Raw genomic sequence first — 17,869 nt, 5'->3', positions numbered from 1 at the left:
CTTTGGCAGAGGTGCATCATGGACTCATTCTGCAAGATTCTTGGTGTTTTTACTCTGACAGTTGCTTTCCTTTTTAGCAGCTCGGCTACTTCTGAGCAATCAATCTGTTTGTTTTTCTTGGATTGTAAGTCAATAAAATTTGAGTATGAGCTGGCTCTCGTTTCAGCTACTGTTGTTTGCGTTGATTCTCCTTGAAATGCATGTAGATGCAGAGCATTTGTTTGTTTTTAAATGGCAATAAGATCAGCATCTGCAAAAGTAATTGCCGGTCAACGAGCTTTCTTGTTCCCGCTTGTGGACTAGAACATTTGGGGACTAGAAGATTACGAACACAGTATTTTTCATAATGTACATTATCCAGTCTACAAAACAAAGCATTTCAAGTCTGGCAGGATAAGACGCCTTGAATCACTTAGGCATGATGGGAAAGTCCCTGGTATTCCCTGGCTATGTCTACCCCCCAAGCCTTGGCAAATCATTACCCCTCTGCTGCCAAGCAATAACACAAAAACACCATAGGGTATAACCTCTGAGACAGTCAATTGCAAGGTAAATAACATTAGTTACAATTCATTTCCATTTCAACTTTTGGCTAACAGGCACTGTTTTCCAAAGCAACTCGCAAGACTATGGCTCTGTTGGTTCCTGTATCTTCAAATTATCCAAATAATCAAAATACGTTGCACAAAAATAATCATTGTTAATAGTAATCTAATTTACTGAACATCAGCCCAAGGCATAAAAAGCACATAAGCCAGATATACTTCATTCTGTTTATTATGTCTAGACGGGATTCTCAAACTGGAACTGATACAACTAAAAGGTAAGCTAGGATAACAGAGTCAGTGTTTAGTCTGGTTCCCATCAACTCCCATACACGCTGTTTCAAACTTTAAAAAAAAAAAAAAAAAAAAAAAAGTCACAACCATATATGTTCGGCTTTTTACAGAAGTAAAGACGCCTCAGTGGATTGCATGTCAGTGAAAACCCTACGATAAATAGAAATCCACCTAAACCCTGTGGATAAAAAATGGTGTTGACCTTCTGTCCCATACAGAGAAATGGCAACACATCAACGCACTTTATTCTAAGAGCCTCATCCTCTAAACAGGCCTCTAGTTTGACCACAGTCAATTAGCTCATTTCCCATGTGTCATCTCTTTGGCTAACAGATGACCCACTGTCACATCATGTCGGAAGCTCCCTTAATGCTCACACTTAATTTAATTGCTACAAACACACACATACACACAGTCTGCCTGCCAAGAGGAAATGAAGGTAGCTCCGTAGGGATTTTTTTTATAATAGTCCAGTTTTATGGAGCTTCCCCTGGGGAGACCAGGCCCTATTTCCTCAGCCTTTAGGGCCTTATTCAGGATACAGGAGGGTGCTAAATTACACACCAGACCACATCACCAGCCTCTTTTATCTCAGCATGCCCTTAAAGTATAGTGCAGACTAATTGTTTGAAGTTATTCCCAAGTGGTGTTTGTGATACATTACTGGGATGGTTATGAAATTTAGGTTTAATTTCCTTTACTCCAAGGTTTAGCAACAGATAAAGGATGTACTAGCTATCTATGTGTTGCTAGCTAGACAGCTCAATAGCACTGTAGCTGTTGATAGCAACTGTGGAATTAGAGTAATATTTCTTTTGTTAAATAAACCAAAAAATAATCGTTTTGTTACAAATAATTTCAACAGATAGTAAAGTTAAACAGTTGTTTTTTGCCCAGAATACATAGCTTGTTGTTGTTGTTGTAGAGCTAATGATTTTACCCCCTGTCGTTTTTAGCTAACAAAGCCATATTTTTCTTGTTTGACCACTCTACAAAATGGACGTCAGTGTGTGTCTGATAGATAACTTTAGTCTTGATATTTTGGTTGATATATATTGAGTTCTAGCTGAACAAATGATTTGTAACTCACAGATATATGCAGAAATTACATTTTACAACTGCTACAGTCATTGAAGATACCTGCTATCTTGGATTAAGGGTGCTTCACAGCTTTTATGCTAGCTGTATTGTGATTAGCATGAAGACACTTTGCTTACTCGTTCTTTTTGTTGTGTTTTCAACCACTTTAAATCGGCATTCATTACAGCTCATGATTATTATTTTTTTTGTCTTAGGTCTGGCAGTGTGAAGAATCACTGGGAGGAAATCTACGACTTTGTGGAGAATTTAGCTGAGAAATTCAAAAGGTAAGAGACACTTCATGAACACATATTTATTCATAACATGTGCATGTTAACACAATGGACTTATATGCTGGAGGAAAATGGAATTACATAGGTGGACTAGCCTATATATTGTAAAATTTGACTCTAAGTCACCAGACACTAAACAGCCTTGTTGCCGCTCTACTCGATTTCCTGGAGCCCTGAGATGTAGATAACTAAATATAATTTTATTTCACAAATAAACAAAAATAGCAACTTTTGAGGGTTCGGTGACATGGTTTGAATACCAACATTTGAGCCATTGTCACGCACAGAGGGTTCAAATCCTGCACACCGGCACATCTGTTCATGGTGTCACTTGGTGTCCCAGGATGTAGATCACTGAGGAGAAACACACACTTTACGCAGCAGTGCACCACGGTAAAGTAAAATAAAATCTGTCCCTACAGAGACAGCTGGCCATATGCTAAGTCACTCAGCATACAGACTGATGTTTCACTCTGTCTCTGCAGTAGCTGAGCTGATGTCTGGTGTCAGTGGGGTTACCAGCAGAGACTACAATGTGTATGAGCAGCCTGGGTTTTACAACCTCTTTAGAGGAGAGTAAAGAGGGAAGCTTTCAACGGACAAGGCTGACAATCGCCGTTAACACTGCAGCTTTAAGTATCTCAACTTAAATATATGTCCCTAAAGGTTACTCAGATCCGACATTTGTTAATGAGTGTGTATGGCTCCATAGCAATATTATACAGCTCTTGAAATGATAAAAAATATCAATCAATCAATACAATTTTTCAGCAGCATGATTGCCCCTGATATAGTCTGTAGTAGCAGACTTTAAAGTGTATTCATCAAGTGAGAGAAAACTCTTTAAATCCAGGACGGACAAAACCAGTTTGCAAAGAATTGTCTTTTAAGGTTACAAGTCATTAAGGTCTATGTGATTATCCATAATTTGAATCCTTTAGTTTTTTTTAGCATCAGCCATATTGATTTCATGTGTCAAACATGCAAACCAATCTTTTGCAGTGAACATGAACAGATACTCAAACTGTACTTTAAAGGGATACGCTACCGTTTGTTGAAATAGGGCTTATTACTGTCTCCCCTAGCTGTAGATAGGTGGGCCAACGCGTTTTTTGCGCATTCATTGTTTTAGTCCGGTGCAACACCGGCAGCGCCGCCGCTAGTTAGCTTAGCGTAGTGACTGGAATCCTATGTTGCCGGTTAGCATGTTGTGAGTAAAAGTGAGCCAACAAAAGACAATAAAACAACCAAATTACTTGCACTGAGACAAAAAATGCATTGGCCCACCTATCTACAGCCTGGATAGACCGTGATAAGCACTATTTCAACAAACGGTGGCGTATTCCTTTAAGGTGTCAGTATGTTGTACCTTTGGATTCAGACAGAGTCTGACAATAGATTTCACTTTAAGCTGATATTATCATACGATGTGTATATGATCCCTTTTATTCATCAGTTGTATGATGTCAGAAATAATTACAGTGCCATCCTGTATTTATTCTGTAACTATTAAGATACTGTAGATATGACTGCATGCTCACATGGCTGAAATATGAACGAAATGCGATATAGTGCAGTATAAAGTGCAAAAATGTCAACAGATGGTCTTCAGCTCGTGGGTGGTTTTGTTTTGTCCCTACTGCCTGAAGGCCACAACAACACCTGGAGCTTTGCGGTTCAACCAGAGCAAAGAACCACGATAACGTTTCAAACGGCGCAAATCTGCATTCACTTACTTTCTCTCGCAAACAATAAAACACATTTTATTTACTTCAGATTGCTGTGCATGCATGTATGTTTACATGCCTTTCTAAATATACTTTTTTTTTTCACAAATAAACAAAAATAGCAACTTTTGAGGGTTCGGTGACATGGTTTGAATACCAACATTTGAGCCATTGTCACGCACAGAGGGTTTAAATCCTGCAAACCGGCACATCTGTGCATGGTGTCGCTCGGTGTCTTAGTCATAGACTGTACAGTATATTAATGGTCAACGCATCCGAAGTGCTGCAAATGCGGAAGTGCCTTAAACCTGCATTCTATCTGAATTCCAGCAGGAGGCAACACGTGCGGTTGCAAAAGGAGGTCTGTTTATGTAGAAGACTATGAGAAAGTGACCCACTTCTCACTTGATTTATTACCTCAGTAAACATTTTCATAATGAGTTTATGGTCTCAATCGCTAGTTTTAAGTCTTCCGCAACACAGAATGATGTTCAGTTTTTTTAATTATGGTCTCGTTGATTTTAAAATCAGCGATAAAGCAGGGGGTGTTTTAGGGCGTGATGTGATTTGTCAGTGAAAGCGTGTAACGTAACGTAGAGTGTAAGCAGCTCCTCCCTCACTCCTCCCTCTCGTCTAAAACCGTGACATCCGCAACCAGGATGGCTGCGCCCGTAACGGCAAACTCGACGACTCGTAGCAGATCTCCACAAACCAATGGGTGACGTCACACATGCTCCGTCCATTCATATACAGCCTATGGTCTTAGTGCAGTGGTTCCCAAACTAAACGGACACAAATTAGACCACAGACCGCCATATTATTTTTGTCCCAGGGTCCTCCAACTGGTAGGATTTTTGATTTTAGATGTTTTATTAGAGCAAATGACCCCAATAGTCATACATTCTGTCATTGTGTTACTTATGGATAGAATTACAGGGAAATTAAATGATTCCCCTTGTTTTCTGAGAAACCCCTGGAACCCGTTTAAGGACCCCACTTTGGGAACCACTGCCTTAGTGTGTTGTTCAAGAAGCCATTCATACACAGCCTGTTGGAGTGACCTCAAAGCGAGTGAGATAGTTTGTTCATGAGATATTCATTGTTTAAAAACTTTGTTTGTCTGGCGTGAAAGTAAAGCACAGCATGGGTTACCGCCAGTTATTTTGTGGTTCTAACTTAGGAAAACAATTTGTTGCTTTCGCAGTATAACTGTAACCGTAACACAGTGTTTCTGATTAACCTCAGATGGAGAAAATGTTTGTATCATGTTGTGCAAGGTGGGAAATCACCAACCAGCAGCCAAATGCTGGTGAATTTGGTCTTTGGCAGCTATCAAGAGTAATGGGTCAATCTGTACTGTCATGATGGATTTTCTTTTCTGTTCCAGTCCCATGTTAAGGATGTCCTTCATAACATTCTCCTCCAGAGCATCCACCATCATGAAACTGACGGAAAACAGGTAAATTAAGTTCAGTCGGACAACTCGCGTTTGAAATGTTTATTATCACAGCAGAACATTGTGTTTGGAAGCCAGACTCCGTTCCTCATCACTTCCCGCAGTTTGGGTTTACATGAGATATTGGGGGAGTGGTGATAAAGTAGCTTCCCCCTGGCCCCGGAGCCTACAGGTGGATGCTGGGGGCGGTGGTGGTAGGGCTGAAAGCAGACAGCAAAAACAGGTGCAGGTCAGCAGCAGCATTGGCAAGGCAGAGATGGGTGAAATGTGCAGCTTAAATAGAACCCCAAGTTGAGAAGGTGTGTTCGGTAAATGATACCGAGAGTGAGGCATGTCACGTGTGTGTGTGTGTGTGTGTGTGTGTGTGTGTGTGTGTGTGTGTGTGTGTGTGTGTGTGTGTGTGTGTGTGTGTGTGTGTGTGTGTGTACAGCGGTGCAGCTCGAGTTGACTGCCCGAACTAGCTCGCAGTCGCCTCGCCCCATTTATGGCTGATACATTCTGTTGTTTAACTGCAACTGACTAACCAAAGCTGAATTTGTGTTGCGTTAAATGTTATTCTAGCACGCAATATTCTTACACAAGAGGAACGATCAGCCCTAAAGTAAACTCAAACTGTTGCACCAGAGTGAAAGCAGATGCTCTCTGAACTGACATGAAGATTGTACAAAAATGTTGTTTTTGTGTGAGAGAGTATCACGGAAACTGGGTTTCCACTTCCAAAAAGAGCTGTCTCCAGCTTGCGTTCAGCGACCATAGTGCTTAACTGTATTGTGAAGAGATAAGGGAAAAAAGGACGAAACACAAAAATGTCAGGGAAATGGATGAGTTTCCACGCTGGGAGATAACGACACATAAGACAAAAAAAATTAAAAAATTAGCTACAGTTTAAATGTTTCCTCATCGAAACTAACTCTGCTCTTTCTTCTCTGCAGAGTGAACATCAGAAAAGGGCTGAACTCTCTGAAAAGAGAGATTCCCGGTGGAGACACATTCATGCACCTCGGGTTGCAGAAGGTGAGCTTTCGTCGTAATGCTGTATTTTTTTTGTTATCTTACACTGAGAATCAAACAAATCAAAGTGCATTGACTTACTCCTCTTCACTTTCTGACCAATAAAACGTCTTCTTCTTCTTCTTTAAAGGCAAACGAGCAGATATACCAGGAGAACTTTGGTAACGCATCAAAAGACTTCGTTGTTGCGAATACTTACTGTACTTCAAGCTAAGTTATGCATCATGTATGGTTATATCACGTCCGTGTGCTTCTTTCCAGGCACGGCCAGTGTGATAATTGCGCTGACAGACGGAGAGCTGCAGGAACATCAGCTCATCACTGCGCAGCAAGAGGTAGCGACCCCAAACCTGCTGCGGTTATAGCGCTGGAGAAATGAATACGTTCATTGCTTGAATGCCAGTTTTCTGGAACTTATTCTGTTTATTGCCCCGTGTCTTCCAACAGGCAGAAAAAGCCAGGTCTCTTGGAGCTATTGTGTACTGTGTTGGTGTCAAAGACTTCAATGAGACACAGGTAATAATGCCCAATGTAATACGTGTAATGTTTACACGTTCATGGCCGTTTCATAACCGCTAAATGTGATATATATCTTGTTTGAAATAAAGATAATAGCGCACATGTACAGTACATCATGTGCTCAGGAATCCAGACTTGTGGAAATGATGTTACCTCCATGTTGCATAGTGTGTATTCAGTGGCCTCTGTGCAATTTGGCTAACCCATAATTTCAAATTTCCTGAACACCAATCCAAGTGATTTTTTTTTTTTTTTTAACCCTGCTTCTTAGGATGCCAACACACAAAGCTGGACTGCAGAAATGTCTGTAACTTGAATAATACTCAACACTTAGCTTCAGCATGATGAGGAGGAGGATGATTCAGGTTCCTGTATTTAATGTGGAGGATATTTGAGAGCGTTTGAGGGCTGGTCGACCTCAAACTCAAGTTTAGTACGAGCTCCATTTGATTGATTGTAAATGGACCCATTATCTGACTGTGGATAATGTTTGAGCATTATTCCTAATGGGATTCCCTGGGATTTACAGTGTGTGTGTGTGTGTGTGTGTGTGTGTGTGTGTGTGTAGTAGGGCTGCATGAATTGAGGAAAAAGACACAATAACGTTGTTGAATATCGCGATAGTTCAATTCAAATTTATTTATAGTATCAAATCATAACAAGAGTTATTTCAGGACACTTTACAGATAGAGTAGGTCTAGACCACACTCCATAATTTACAAAGACCCAACAATTCCAGTAATTCCCGTAATAGTACTTTCTATAAATAAACGGATGTTGAAGTGCCCTCAGTTCTGCAGCTTTCAGTGTTCTGCTAAAATACAACAAATTGCTTGTTGAATTTAAAGGTCCAGTGTGTAACGCATTTAGTTGTTCATTATCAAAATCTGTGTTGCCCGTTCACAACCTTGTCCTTTTTCATGAATATTTACCACCACCATCAATTCCAAGTATTCCTATTGGCTTGAAATGTTACATTTGCGTTTGCATGAACTGGGGTAGACGCTCCATATTCATGCGCCATCTTGAAATACGTAAGGGACATACAGGACGTACTGCTCCGCCTTTCGCGTTTTTCGCTGTCACATGATAAACTCACAGGTGCTGCTAATGCTGCTAATGGGTATCGTAGCTTCCCGGCCCCGGCAAGTTTGAAGAAGGAAACATGGACGACCACACGTATTCAAAATCCAAATTTCAGGAACAGGAGTCTTCTTCTTCGCCCAGAAAAAGAAAAAGGATATTGAAAAGAGCAAGAGACCGGCTTTTTGAAGCGTGAAGGCTACCGTAGCTGTAATACGTATACTTAGAACTGCGTGGCGCGAGAGAGTTGATTGCGATATATGATCTCAGCGCTAGATGGGAGAAATTCCCGCACGTTGGACCTTGAAAACAAACGGAAGGAAATCATTTCCACCCTTATTTTATTGGACAAATTGCACATTGAACTGAATATTTGACATTACATTTTAAAGTGCCGTTTTCTACCGATACTTTCTTTCAAATAACAACAAAAACAAATCTGAAGGTCTTTTGCGATATGTCTGATGTATGAATGTATGTATGATATTTCGCGATGCGTTTATTGCGATGACGATAAAATATGTTGTGCAGCCCTAGTATGCAGCGCTTCATGGAGACTCATTGTAGGGATTGTCACGTCCGTAATGTCTGAAATTGTGTCACATCAGTACATTTGAGGCCAATTTGGGCTCGTTGTAAATGTCATGTCTGAATGTTGGCGGTGTCTCCCTAACCACGGTTGCAGAAAAGACAATTTTCCGCAATGTATTCATCCAGTCAATTGTCTTTCAATCGTTTAGTGGATTCTTGTTTAATTTAGTTTCTTAACTCTTCCAACCCTAACCGTCCATCCCTTCCTCTCTCCCTCTATAGCTGGCCACCATTGCAGACACCATCGAGCACGTGTTTCCTGTGTTGGGCGGCTTCCACGCCCTCCGGGGAGTCATTGATTCGGTACATAAACTCTTCTCTGTGCAGGGAAGCATTCCTGTAGCTGGATCTCACAAACAGTGGACGTCCACATCCATGTATTTATCTTGAGTCTGTCCTGCATTAGTACAGTTACCATTTTATTACTCCCCTGGTTGTCAGGACCGACTTTAGAAAACATTCGAGTTTTCATCCGCCACACAGACGCTACATTGGTTTGCACAATGCAAGAGTTCAAAAGTGGCACTGATTTATAGCAAACTGTCACAGTTTTAGTGGAAGGTTCGAGGCAAACAGACACTGCACACTATTGTTTCACTGGGCTCATGATATACATTGTACAGGCATGTTTACCCTTGTTTTAGTTTTTTTTCGACATTTTTGACGCCTTTTTTTCACAGTTTGTTTTTGCTTTTTCCAACGTTTTAAATTGTTAAATTTTTCTTTTACACATTTTCAGCGCTTATCTCTACGTCCCATATTTTCTGATATAAAACAAAAATTGAAAACGGGTCAATTTGACCCAAGTCAACACAAGCCCACTTTAAAGGACAATTCCGGCGCAAAACGAACCTAGGGGTTAATAACAGATGTGTACCCACTCTGTCGTTCTCTGGGACATGATTTCATGCTAATCGAATGTGTTTGTGGCTTGAAACAAGCTAGCGCGGACCGCTGATTAGCTTACAACGCTAGTATTCGGGGCACAGGGAAAGTAAAAACAAATCAAAAAAAAAAAAGATAGTTTAGAAAGACAGTAGCTCCCAAGACAGCGGACGCCTGTACACGAGAACATGACTTTCTTTATAATCTATCTTTTTAATAAACTGTCTCTACACTTACAAAGTTCTCAATGCTTCGGTTAACATTTAGGGACCCTTTTTAGTGGTATAAATAGCGATTTGGTTTTACTTTCCCTGTGCTCCGAATACTAGCGCTGTAAGCTAATCAGCGGTCCGCGCAAGCTTGTTTCAAGCTACAAACACATTCGATTAGCATGAAAACAAGTCCCAGAGAGCAATCGAGTGGGTACACATCTGTTATTAACCCCTAGGTTCGTTTTGCGCCGGAATTGTCCTTTAAATTGTGTTTCTCATGAGAGAAGCTACTTTTTTCATCAGTTTCTCTGTTAGTTTGTTAAAATAAAATGTAAATTATATATAGAATATAATTCCTCTAATCTAAATTCCTCGCCACACTCAGTTGCTGTTGCTGTGCATGTCAAGCCTCCCAATCTCACATGGCACATATGCAGTTTACATGACGATGGCATGACAGATTTACCAAAATTCCAAAGTTCCAAGTTTCAAATAAGCTTTGCAAGAAGATGAGCGTTTTCAGAACTGAGACGCACGACACAGTGTGATTCAGGAAATTATTTAATTCTTAATTAGAGAGCCCAGGATTTTTTTTTATTGAGGCCTCGACTGTCATTTTTTTATAACCGTAGAATTTGACAACAAAGAGGCCAGCATCCGTATGAGCGTGGGAAAATAATCGCTGTATTTTCTCCTCGTTTCCGCTCCAGATCATCAAAAAATCCTGCATTGAGATTTTGGCAGCGGAGCCCTCCAGTGTGTGTGCAGGAGGTAAGGAGCTAAAAACCACACAAACACACACACACACACACACACGCAAACAAAGTGGGAAGCCAGCCTCCCATCATTTCTTAAACTGTGTTAATTTCATTACTGGGTGCCCTGTCTCCCCTACTGTCACTTCAGTAATTAAAATCCCAGACCATAAAAAAAAGCGACCATATATGGGCATCCAGGTCACTTAGAGGAAATCTATTGGGACAGAGTACCACAGTGGGAATAATAGTATAGGGTCTTATTAAAGGGATTGATCGTGAGAGAGTGGCAGTGGTGATGTCGACCATAGTTGAAACGTAAAGTAGACAACATCCTTTAGTGTCCTGCCAAGAGAAAGATGATGACAGTTAAAGCGTCATTAAATGGACATTGAAAGGCACGAAAGAACAGTTAAAAGTTGATTAAACACTTTTGGCAAAAGCAGAGGGACTTTTACTGCTTCTCACATCTGCTTTTGTCTTTTCTCAAGCAGTGAATTACTTTCACCCTTCAAGAAGAAAGCATTACTTTATAAAACGTATTTCACTTGAAACCTAATAGTAGAGGCTGGTGTGCCGCTGCAGTGTGTAGTGTACTGTACTGTATCTTTGTGTATTTATAGCTGAGTAGTTTCCCTGTTACAGGAAGCATTGCAACTATTGACGTTAATGTCCAACAATTATAACTCATATGCTGAGTCGCTCAGTTGTGGGGGTGGGAAAGCTGAACATGCTGTATTTTTGTATTTTGTTAATTAGGATTCCCTCTGCCCAATTACAAGCAAATTAAGGCTCATAAATTAAAGTGACAGGACGTTACTAGTTTCGGCAAGTTTTCATCCTGCCCGATTTGCTCCAAAACAAATGTGTTTCTCCTCACTCAGCATGGACTGTCTGTATCTTTGTGTCTGTTGGTCATTTTCTGTGAATTGTAATATTATACAGCATGTTATATATGTTTACATAACAGTGATAATAGCAAAAAAAAAACTATATATACATATATATATATATATACATACATATATATATATCATCAGAGATGGCAAAAGTACTCACTTCCCGTACTACTAAGTAGAAGTACAGATATTTGTGTTAAAAAATACTCTGGTAAAAGTAGAAGTACTGATTTAACTTCTTTACTCAAAAAAAGTAACAAAGTACAGGCTTGGAAATTTACTTAAAGTATAAAAGTAAAAGTAGTCTCTATGAATGAATACATTTTTTTATGAAAAGCTGCCTGGACCACACAAATCTAACTAGAGTGGTAGCTGAGAAACTTCAGTGGACTCTTTTTATGCCATTGCCTCCATTTTAAATGGATGTCTGCCAATAGGCCTAAAACATGACATATATGATTACTGTGACAGAGACTGGGACTCCAGGTTAATAAGATTCTGACTGAGTAGTAAGATAGAATTCACAGATCCAGTTTCTCTTTTTTAATCTTCCCCTTAACATTTAAATGTATGTGTGTGTGTGTGCTCAAATATGGCTTCTGGAATGAAAATAAAAGATTCAATATGAATTACTAAACAGACAATAAACAAACATCCATACTACTAGTGCTAACGTTACCACCATCAAGCCACAATGATTTGCCGCAAATGAATGCAGCCGAATCCGTCGAGTCGCTGCATCAAGTGCAACGTACAGTATATTCCCATCCAATTAGATCCAATTAGATTGAATCGGTATTGATGACGCGAAAAAATAATAACGGTAACTCCAGTGAAATGATTTGAAACTTGTTAGTGAGGACTAGATTAGGACTGTATTTAAAGCTGATTCTGGTTTCCAACTTCGCCCCAGGTGTGTCTGTTAAAACACGGACGGAGACAACCTCTCTCTTTTGATGTTTTAATAAGATCAATCAACGTGCAACCTAACTAACAGGTGAACACAAAATAAAAAAAATCACTAGCTAACTTACTTTAAGTTTGCAATAACTATAGACCAATACAACAACAGGCTTACATTAACTGACAACATAAGTTATACGACTTACAGTTCTCAAGGACGCACACACACCATCTCAACTGATTTATCCTCTTTTCTCTCACTTTTTTCTCTGTGTGGCGCGCACACTGAGGGGGTCCTCAGAGTCAATGCAGGGGAGGCCTCCAAATTATTAAAACATTTTGAAGTTTTTTTTCAAACATTAAATAGTCACTAAGATATCTATCCACAGATCCAGTTCATCCTAAGCATTCACTGTGCCACATGTAAGTTTTAACATTAACATTGTATTCTATGTAAAAAAAGGTATGTATAAAGGTTTTAGGCCGCCCTACACGTTATTGCAGGCCCAGTTTAATATGCAACTTCCTTTTATACAATATACAGTATGTGGTAGGGGGTCCCTGCTCCATCCCGCTTTCAGTTAAGGGGTCTGTTGCGGCTCTAAGCAGTCCAACAAAGTGCTGCCGCGAGGGACTAAATACAGAGAGGCATAAACACACTGTATTGCGATGATTTATTCCTCCACACGTAAAATACAACTAGCACTGCATTTACCAAATGCAAAGTTACCTTGTGAGTCGAAATAAGTGCGTTAGTGCGGCGGTCAACAGAAAGTGTTTGCTCCCCCCCCCCTCCCCCCCTCTGTCAAAGCCCCAAAAAAACGAGGTGAACAGGTGAAGCCAACAAATGTGTTATTACTTCCGCTCAAACCGCGATGAAAACGCCCACCACCTACAATATAAGTGCAGAACATAACAATGAATAACTAATATAAATGAGACCATAAATAACATACACTATGTGGCTCCTACAGGCTCCTTGGCTTTAAAAAAAAACCCTGCTGTATATACATCTTCATCCAGACATATAAACTGAATTAAAGTAGGAAGCCGTTCAGAGTTTAAATACTGCCCTTCTAACCGCGCTGGCTGTGATCATGTAACTGTGCGGTCATTACAAAAACGAGCATCATGAACAACACGCACAGTGTAAATTTGTCGTTTTTGCTTGCCAAAGGGTGTGAAACATGTTATTGTGTGTCGTGTGACCAGAGTCTTTCCAAGTGGTGGTGAGAGGAAACGGTTTCCTCCACGCCAGGAACATCAACCAGGTGCTCTGCAGCTTCAAAATCAACGACACCATTACAGTCAGTGAGTACGCCGACACTTTGCCTTCGTCTTTCAATGTGAACCGTAACAAGGGTTATACCAGTCTCTGTTTGGGTCATTTGTAGTCTTTTTGTCAGTGTATGAACCTGTGTATTCCTCTTTGGAAAGTGTTGTCAGTACAAGACTGTATATTAATACACTATATATTTTCAATATGAATGCAACTTCATCATACATCTGATACTATGGCAGGGAAGTAGTCAAATTCAAATTTTCATTTCATTTTGAAATATCTGTATAGTATTTGTCTTTTAAAGCACATGGGGATCAAACTAGCTGTATCACCTCCACAAGTAGCTTTTTATAGACTGGGTAAACCCAGCCCGATCTGCCGGTGATTTGATTTCGCCCTGCAGCTCGGGCTGGAAACCTGTACATTCTTCTATCCTGCTTCCGTTACAAATCTGCGGGGACCAATCACAAACTGGCTTATCCACCAGGCGCTCTATTGGCGGGTTTAACACAATGACGATAGAGAAGCGACGGCGAGCAGCTTCTTGTTTACATTCAACTACGGCGGCCACCGAAGCGCAGCAAACCGTTGTCGCTGCTGCGTCACCCGGCTCGGTGGTCTGATTGGTTGAAGGACTACCCAATTGCGTACAGAGCAGTCCTTCCAGAAAAATGTGTAGTTTTTTTGTGATTGTTGCAGGCAAAAATCCTTGATTATGCAGCACATTTTCTTAATAAATGCGATTGGATATGCGCGATATTTATGCAGTTTTATGCGATGAAATTGCAGGAACTTGCAAAAATTGCGGGAACTTGCAAAAATTGCGGGAACTTGTAAAAACTGCGGTTTGATGAAAAAGAGAAAAAAAAGTGATTCCCCCAACACCCTGCTTTTCGATGATGTTCATCGTGGCAACAGGGGGAAATGGCTGCTCTTGTGTGAAGTAAACGCAACATTTTTCAACTTTCTGCTAAGATATATGTGACTTTTTTGCAACGAAAATGCGGGGATTATGAAATCATGCAAGCCCCGCATATTTTGCGCAGAAATGTGCAATTTATGCAGCGAAAGTGCGGCGTATTTGAAAAAATGCAGCCTCCGCATAAATATGCGGACTTTGGCTGATTATGCATTGAATTATGCGATCGCATAATCGCGTTTTTCTGGAGGGACTGACAGAGTCATTTGAACTATGCCCGTTGATCACGCCTCTTGTGCAGTAGAAAATACAGAGCAGACTCCCCAGACTAATGTTCAATCTTAAAAGATTTTAGCTTTTTACTGAGTGTCCACACCTTACGGAGGAGTCTACTCTGGAGGAGCATTAATGTTGTCTTTGCCTCCTAGATGAAAAGCCGGCTGGTGTCGAAGACACATTCCTACTGTGTCCAGCTCCTGTCATCGATGAAGTTGGGAAGTAGGTGCCTCTTTTCCATGACTTCATATTCATCTTAGATCACATTCTTTGCTTCAGACACAAAAGAAAACACATGCATGCACATATACAGGTGTGTACGGGGGAAACAGACCGTAAGAAGCCTGCCATACATTAGCTCTTTTTACGATCCCCATCCGCGGGCGCATTCCTCTTTTCTAGATCCCAGCGCAGCTTAGCAAAATATAAGGGGCTCTGTAGCCGTGCCAGCACATCCAGTGGTAAACCCTTCATGCATCTGTCCTGCTTCTGCCTGAATTAGAACAGAGCAGTGAAAACAACTGGAGACGACTGGTTTTTTGACTTGCATAGGCACTAAGTAGGTCAAGACTAGAAACTTACAAATCTAAAGTGAGTCCCTCCGTGACTTGCAGTTCCTCTCAGCTCTATTGATCATTTTAGCAGCTCTCAGCTCATTGGTTTGTATGACCCACATATTTACTGTTTCGGTTCAGTCGTACTGCTCACACGAGTCACTTCCAGCTGCAGCAGGCAGCTGTTTTCTGTGAAAAAGCTCTAAAAGTACACTGTGTGCTACCTGCCCAGCGCCCAACACAAGAAACAGCTTGCTAACATGTTCACCATAACAACTTTAAAAGACAATAATGTGTCAATGTGTTGCTTAAAGCATGTTACGGCGCCCTTAAGTGCTTCAAGCAGTGTTAAGAGTTCTTTCAAACTCCCGTTAAATACAAGACAATGCCCGAATGTACCATATACAACTAAGTATAGTCCTGTACGTTTGTGTCATCTTGGTACATGTACTTTACACGATTCAGGAGAGTCCTTGTGCCTTTATGATCCTCATTGGACACTTAATGGGACTGTATGATCATTGTATGATCATTTCTGTTCTTTGTTTAACAACCTGCCTGGACTGTGAGAAAACACACATTTTGTCTTCAGTTGTAGTAAGATCCGATTATAGTGGATTGTATTTGTTAGTTCAGGATCAGGATGTCTATTGACATTACATTTCAAATGCAGTATGTTTCAATCCCTTCGATGTTCTCTGGCTCCCCGGAGGAAAAGAAGGAGGCAGCGGGATGTGAAAACTAAGACAACTTGAGGTTGTTTTACTCCAACATTCACCACACGACAGTCGCGCAATTCCCTGGGGCAAACCGAGCAGCCGGCCTGAGTCGCTTTTCGTCAGCTGGTGTATTCTCTTTTTAGAGCCAGGCCATGTTCCAACGCCAACAATCCGCAAACCTCTCTAACCTAAGTCTTTATGGGGAGAAAAGTACAACAGGCCGCAGAAGAGAAGGTTCAGGGGACAGTGGTTAAAGACTTTAAACTACACGGGGACACAAAGAGTCGATATTAGACCCTCTTTTCACACACTTTCTTGACCTGTAATGGTATTTATATTGGTCATAGCCGCATACTTCTATAATTATACAAATTCCTTCATTTTGTTCTCCCATGGAAGTTATAAATCCAATTGACCAGTTAATATTTGCCCTGTCAGTGATGTGGAAAGAGTTTGATTTGAACTGTAGTGAGGAGGAAAGATTTAACTCTGAATTAACTCTCTTTAATCAATACCTTTGAAGGGTTGTAAAACCTCCCTTAAACTTCCCATTAAGCCAGTTCAGTCCTGCCTTTGTGTATCTTTTCTGTTCTTGCCGTTGATGTCTGAAACTTTCCATCCTAGTAACACTTCACCTCCCGACTCTCCACTCCCAAACTTATCTTTTTTTTCCCTCCCCCTGCCCTGTTCTCTCCACCTCTGTCTTCGCTGGTGCCACGGTGGCTCTTTTCACCAACTGCTTCGCCTCGCTGGTTGTTTTCCAGCCCCCCCGCCCCTGCACCCTCCCCTTTCTGCCCGTCTGTCCATTTGTTTTTTGTCTCTGTATCTGTCTTTTATTTGTCTCTGGCTTTCTTTCATCCCCTGTCAGTCTCCCACTCTCTTTCAGCAGTCTCCTTGTCCAGTTTTGGCTGATCAAAGCCATGGAGAGGCCTGGCCTGGCCTTTTGAAGTGTGTGTGTGGCCGTGTGTTTGTATGCATTTTGATTCTCAGCAGGGTGGAAAACCTTTAGAGAGAGGGTTTAAACTGCTTCATTAATGAATGAAGTCACGTTTTGACTAATTAGCCGCTGTTCAGATCATGAAACTGTGGAAGCACTTTTTTTTTTGTTCCATTAAACCAAGTAGCATTCTCTACAGCGAATATTGGTCCAAATGTATACAAACATAGTATGGCTGTGCTATACAGATACTAAACAGTGTGAAAGATACCCCCCACCCCACCCAATCATCCCAGTTTGTCCCTTTGAATCCAGATCATCACAAAAATAATTGTCCATTGAAGTGCTTGTCCAACGAAGGATTGCAGAAGGAGCATATATAATTCAGCACAAAATTTGGAGTGGAAAGAGTGGAAGAAAATAACAAAATAATAATAATAAATAAGATATCTAAGTAAATAAGTCAAGTCAAATACGTAAAAATAAATACATTTTTAAATTTTTAAATTTTTTAAATTTTTAAATTTAAAATAACTGATAATAACACCTTAGTCATCCATATCTAATGGTATTTGCAAGCTCTCATAGTACTCTAAAAAGGGGGCCCAGACCTTCCTGAATGTTTGCAAGGAGCCTTTAAGGGTGTATCTGATCTTCTCAAGTTTCATGAAATGCATAAAATCTCTAATCCATCTTGTGAAGCTGGGGGGTGTTTGTTCCTTCCAGGAGAGCAGGATGAGACGCCTGGCAATCAGGGAAGTGAATGCTATAAGGGGGCGATTTTCAAGGGTAAATCCAAATAGGGCACTGACAGGGTTGAGGGTGATGTTTCTTTGAAGCATCTTAGTGTAGGCCCCAAAGATGGTGGCCCAGAACGTGCTAAGTCTGGGGCAGGACCAGAACATGTGTATATAGTCCGCTGGTTGACC

At 40.8% G+C, this 17,869-nt stretch overlaps 1 protein-coding gene across 1 annotated transcript in view; it reads left to right on the top strand.

Annotated features, from left to right (window-relative positions):
- Positions 1-17,869, top strand: part of antxr1c (ANTXR cell adhesion molecule 1c) — a 63,360-nt gene that overhangs the window by 19,676 nt on the left and 25,815 nt on the right. The window contains exons 2-11 of the mRNA XM_039788778.1: positions 2,135-2,206; positions 5,327-5,398; positions 6,328-6,409; positions 6,537-6,567; positions 6,668-6,741; positions 6,854-6,922; positions 8,822-8,902; positions 10,407-10,467; positions 13,466-13,564; positions 14,883-14,952. Coding sequence (XP_039644712.1) covers positions 2,135-2,206; positions 5,327-5,398; positions 6,328-6,409; positions 6,537-6,567; positions 6,668-6,741; positions 6,854-6,922; positions 8,822-8,902; positions 10,407-10,467; positions 13,466-13,564; positions 14,883-14,952 — 711 coding nt within the window. The remainder of the gene's footprint in view (positions 1-2,134; positions 2,207-5,326; positions 5,399-6,327; positions 6,410-6,536; positions 6,568-6,667; positions 6,742-6,853; positions 6,923-8,821; positions 8,903-10,406; positions 10,468-13,465; positions 13,565-14,882; positions 14,953-17,869) is intronic.

The sequence above is a fragment of the Perca fluviatilis genome, chromosome 21 (genome assembly GCF_010015445.1).
Source record: "Perca fluviatilis chromosome 21, GENO_Pfluv_1.0, whole genome shotgun sequence".
Classification (NCBI taxonomy): domain Eukaryota; kingdom Metazoa; phylum Chordata; class Actinopteri; order Perciformes; family Percidae; genus Perca; species Perca fluviatilis.
The sequence above is the reverse complement of the archived record's forward strand: the minus strand, read 5'-3'. Positions and strand labels throughout refer to the sequence as shown.